The sequence below is a fragment of the Arachis ipaensis genome, chromosome B4, assembly GCF_059453495.1.
Source record: "Arachis ipaensis isolate K30076 ecotype BB chromosome B4, ASM5945349v1, whole genome shotgun sequence".
NCBI classification, from domain to species: Eukaryota; Viridiplantae; Streptophyta; class Magnoliopsida; order Fabales; family Fabaceae; genus Arachis; species Arachis ipaensis.
The window spans coordinates 138,939,754-138,945,360 of record NC_142439.1 but is presented as its reverse complement, the minus strand read 5'-3'; the positions used below and the strand labels follow the sequence as shown (position 1 = coordinate 138,945,360).

The following is a 5,607-nucleotide window of genomic DNA, read 5'->3' as shown; positions in this document are numbered from 1 at the left end:
TCACAATTAACACTTTTTCAAAAGTGACATAATATAATCCTGCTAGTTAGCATATTTTCAATAATAAATTAAGAGGGATAAACCCAATTCAAAATACAAAAACATAACAAATGTTGGTCTTAAAAGCACAAGACGTTGGTTAGCCATTACAGACGTCAGAAAAGTCAGACTGCCAAGTCACTAACGTCCATTTTCAATTTTAACGTTGATAGGAGCCAAGGGTAGAATTGTTACTATTCAAAAACTTGAGGGATAAAATTGATACAAATTAAAACTTGGGAGTATTTTTTATACTTTTTGCAAACATCAAGAACAAAAACAATACTTTACTCAAAAAAAAATGGGCCTGCTACACATACAAGCAATAAGGCCTTACAAGTCTTACAAGCCCCAAGCCTACAAACATTCCAGACGCGCACTAATTAGATTGAATGGAGCGTAACATTCACGCGCTCCCACTCAAACGGTTACGCTTCGCTTCGAGTAAACCACCCCTTAATGGCAGACTCTTCCACTTCTTCCACTTCTCAAAGTAATTCAAAGAAAACGCAACCCTTCCATTTTCGAGCAAAATTCGAAAATCAAGATATACAACTCGTCGCTAACCTTCGAAACCTCCATCAACACACCATCAAACTCTCGATCAAGAATCTCCAGAGAAAACAAAGCTATAATACTCAAGGTACGTTACATTACGATTCCTGTATATTTTCCAGATTACGAACTAGGTTTTACTGTTCTTCTACGTTGTTGTACGTTTCACTGTTCTTCTTGCTCTACATCTCATTTTACAGTTTATAATGTTCTAGGTTTTACTGTTATTCTTGCTTCTATGTTACACTGTTCTTCTTCGTTCTTGTAGGTGTTACTGTTCTTGTTGTTCTAGATCTTCTGGTAACTGATTTTTCGGGGTATATTTCGTAGATTGGTGGGTGTATATGGAGTAATTTCTTGGGTGTATATGGCATAAAATGTAGGGTGTATATTTCTGAACTGATATACTGTAATAGTCAGCACTTGCTTATATTTGCTTGCTTGACCTTGTAATGTTGCTTGATATTGATGCATGTTTGAGTGATACCTGACTGATATATATGGATGTATCTGAATCATATCTATGGGTGTATCTTACTGTTATCAATGGGTGTATCTGACTCATATCTATGTGTGTATCTTACTGTTATCAATGGGTGTATCTGACTCATATATATGGGTGTATCTTACTGATATCTTTGGGTGTATTTTTCATTTCAGAGAAAATGGCAGCAAGAAACCAACCTGGAAGAAATGTAAGAACAAATATATGTCTTACATGAAATCAGTTTTATATAATAGATATATATCTGACTATAATTTTATTTTTGTCTTACAGCAAACAAAAGACCTTAAGTGTGCCACACATCTCCTAAGTGATAAATTCAGAAACATGAGTGAGGAGAAGAAGGCGATTGTGAGGGATCTGGGATTCGGTGGCTTGATGCACATCCCACCACTAAGGGTGCATCACCAACTGTTAAGGGAGTTGGCTAACAACTTCAAATTGGGGGGAGAACAGACTGGAAACCGGATACGGTTCTTTTAAAATTACCCCAAGAAAAATAGGTCATGCGCTTGGCATCAACGCAACAGGTAACTCGATAAAAATTATAGGTGTATATTAACTGATGGTTGGGGTGTCTTTAAATTGATGCTTGGGTGTATTTGAACCGATTTTGATACTTTGTTTTTTTCCTTTTTGTAGGAGATCTGTTTCCTCAGAAAGTCGATTATAAGAAACTTTCTGAGGATGACAAAGTAATTTTTAGAAGATTCCAGGGTAAGACCCTCAAAAGTCTTACAGATGAGATGATGGATATTGGCGTTGGTAACGAAGAGGATCGCCTAATGTTCAAGAGGATTTTCATCCTCTATATACAGATGGCGTTCCTTTTGCCAACGACAATAAAAAAAATCTTGCCTGTACACCTGGCCCCAATTTTTGAGATGGACAGCATAACAGAGCGAAACTGGGGAGGGCATGTTTTGACCTTTATCGTCAAGGGCATAACCGACTACAAGGAGAAAAAGAAGAAGGCAATTGATGGCTGCCTCTTTGCCCTGATGATAATATACTTTCATCTTTCTAAAAATAAAGGCAAGAAGAGGGCTGAAAGACCGCCAAAACCCTGGATTGCCAACTGGAGTAAGGAGCAGTTGGTCGAAAGAATGAATGTAGAAACAGAGGAAATTTTGGTAAGTTGAACATAATATGTTGGGTGTATATTTATTTATCTGAATGCTGCTAAATAAATTATCTGATGTTTCAGAGGATTGTAAACATGGCACAAACAAGAGAGAAAATGAAAAAAATAGTAAAAACAGAAAAAAAAAACAACAAATCAAAAAAACAAAAAAAAAAGAAGGCAAGTTCAACATCATCTTCGGAGGAAGAAACAACTACTGACAGTGACAGTTCTACCTCTGAGTCTGAGACTCAAGAAGACTCAGAGGATTCACCAAGAAAACACCCCAGCAAAAAGGGGAAAAAGTAAGTACCATACTTGGGTGTAATTTCTTTGTCGAGTTGGGTGTATTTTTTGAAAACATTTGGGTATATTTTGTTGATCAAGTTGGGTGTATGTAGTTTATTAAGTTGGGTGTATTTTGTTTGCTACGTTGGGTGTAAATTGTCCATTCAGTTGGGTGTATCTTGTGCATTCATTTGGGTGTATTTTATATCTTTAGTATGTTCTAAATAATGATTGTTTGCCTTACAGAATGGACTCCAAAAAAAGAAAGAAGAGTCAAGAGGTTTCAGAATCTGAATCTGAATCAACTGATGAGTAATGTTCTGAAATTATTACTCCTTTCTTTTAGCTTCATTATAAAGATTTCGTGTATTAACTGAAGTGTCTCTTATTAACTTATAGAAGTGAAGAATCATCACCAGTGGAGAAGCAAAAGAAAAATAAAAAAACAAAAAGAACACCAAAAAATAAGCACTTCTTTGGATAATATTCTGTGATAAAATTAATTTTTTATTTTTGATTCATACTTTTTTTTTCCACCCAAAACACAATCCAAAAAGAAAAAAGTTGTTGTTGAGCATTCATCTCCTGAAGAAGATCAATACTTTGATGGGTACAGTACCTCGTAAGCTATATTACCGTTTATCATCATAATTATTTATGTTAACATCTTCTTTTATAAATGTAGTGAGAGATATGAAATATCAAGTGAAGATCTAGATGAATTGCTAAGGGAAAACGATAAAAAATCTGCTGCAGAGGGGTATGTCTTGTTGGGGTGTATATTTCAGATTTTAGTGTGTTTTCTTTGCTAATAATTGTTTCTGGTTTCGCAGAGAGAACGAAGCTGACCTGCGATCGACAGAAGGTCGCTATGTCTCCTTTGAAACGTAAGAAGCTTTATTTAATAAAATCTTGTTATCATGATTTGGGTGTATTTTGTTGATCAAGTTGGGTGTATGTTGTTTATTAAGTTGGGTGTATTTTGTTTGTTGTGTTGGGTGTATTTCGTTTGTTGTGTTGGGTGTATATTGTCCATTTAGTTGGTTGTATCTTGTGCATTCATTTGGGTCTATTTTATACCTGTATCATATTTTGTCTGAATAACATGAAATCTGTTTAGAATACCGGCTGTGAACTTGGGAAGTGATGATCCTTCCTCTCAAGGAGGCACAGAACAAAGTAGTGTAAACAAGCCTGCAGAGAGCATGTAATTTCTCTTTCAAATAACCGTTACTTCTGTTCTTCTATTACTTTCTACTTCTAATTCTGTATATATTTTTTTTAGAAAAAAAAGCCCTTTATTATTTTATTCAAGAAAAAAAAGGCAGAAAAAAAAAGCAAAAACTGCAAGTATGTAAGTTCTCAAAAAACAAAGCTTGTCTTCTTTTTTAATTGTTCGGGTGTATTTTTTGACTTTCTTTGGGTGTATTTTAGGTTGAGTCCGGTTCAACAGTCAGCCAGTGAGCCGGCTGATTCGAATATGATGGTTGTGAGGGAACAGACACCGTCGGATGCGCTTGTAATGTGAGTTTTTCAAGAATATTTCAACCTTATAACCTTATTATTTTCAAAGGCGTTATTAACCTTTCATTTTTCTTCTTGTTTAGAGTTCCGATTCAAGTTTTTGTGCCAATGTCCCAAACAACCACTGTGCCGGAACTTGAAGAAACACCTGAGACAGCTTTTGAACCAACCCCTCTGCTACAGATTGAAGGAACTACAGAAACGTAAGAATTAGTATTGGGTGTATATTTGTTTAGAGTTTGGGTGTATTTTTTGTAACAGTTTGGGTGTATATTGTTCCTGAGTAGTTTTTTTTACGCCATGATTAATTTTGTGTAACTGTGCAGCACTCCTGAACCCCTCCAACAACTTGAAGAAACCACACCCACGCTTCCCCCAGCTCCATCTAAAATGTAAGTTCATCAGACTAAAATCAATCTTTACTTATCATTCGTATATTCTTATTCTTATAATACGTTATACATGATGACGTAGTCATCCAGACGCAGAAGACGTTGCTGCCCTGATGATGATGGCACGGACAGCATCCTATGTTCCTAAAACAGATCCAGTGCCATCATTCAGCCTTGGCTTGACTGATTCAAGCCAAGAAGAAGCAGCAACGCAGGAGGGAGCGTCAACGTAGGAGACAAAAAGGGCAAAATCTCCAGAAACTGCAAATTTGCTAGAACAATTAGAGGATTTGGTACAAAAAAATAGCAAGCAATGCGGTGAAAGAAGAAAGTAAAAGTCCACAAATTCAAAAGGAGACTGGGGGAGAAAGTTCTGGGAAGTTTGAAACTCCTGAGGGAATAAATCAGATTACGGATGATATGAAAGAAAAGTGCTACATCTAGGGGACGCGACTGAAGACATACGCAGATGGCGGTACTAACGAGTATGACCACATGTGCACACTGATTGACCAAGATAATTACATTTTAAATAGAATGCACCTTGCATCCCTCCAGGCAGAAAGTTATATAGAATCTGAGGTAATGTTAGAATAACATTAATGTTTTTACACCAAAGTTTACTGCAATGTTTATTAATGTAAATTGATATCAGCATATATTTCTAGATTGTATCTGCCATGTGCCTCATCCTCAATCAGAAAAATGATAAAAGGTTTCAAGAACAAGTATACTGTCTCCTCCCCGATATTGTGGTAAGTGTTACTTCTACAAATTTTGGGTGTATTTTGTTTATTAAGTTGGGTATATTTACGTTCGATTAGGTGTAAGTTGTGTAATCATTTGGGTGTATTTAACGTATTCACTTGGGTGTATTTTCAGTATTTTATTTGTTGTTTCACAATTGTTGCAGAACATGGCCCTTTCGAAGCACCCAAAGGGGGAATTCATATCATCTAAAACCAATAAAGAATTCAGGGTGGAAGACTACCCGTGTTTTATTCCCTTCATAGATGCAAAAAAATTAACTTCGCATCCATATGTAAGTTTTCATTTGCTAAATTTGTTAGTACCATTCTTTACTTATATGCCAAATAAAATAACACACTGTTGAAATGTGGCAATCCTTCAGATTTTTGCACCTGTTTGCTACTCGGGCCATTGGTGGTTATGGGTGATTG

The 5,607-nt window shown here is 36.0% G+C and overlaps 1 protein-coding gene across 1 annotated transcript; it reads left to right on the top strand.

Moving 5' to 3' along the window:
* Positions 1–2,757: 2,757 nt before the first annotated feature.
* On the top strand, positions 2,758–4,430 carry LOC110271310 (uncharacterized). The gene is made up of 10 exons (XM_088483523.1): positions 2,758–2,822; positions 2,910–2,973; positions 3,050–3,120; positions 3,196–3,270; positions 3,344–3,397; positions 3,631–3,717; positions 3,796–3,864; positions 3,945–4,034; positions 4,118–4,237; positions 4,361–4,430. Exons 1-10 carry the CDS (start codon positions 2,758–2,760, stop codon positions 4,428–4,430), a joined length of 765 nt encoding a protein of 254 aa, XP_088339649.1.
* Positions 4,431–5,607: the final 1,177 nt, after the last annotated feature.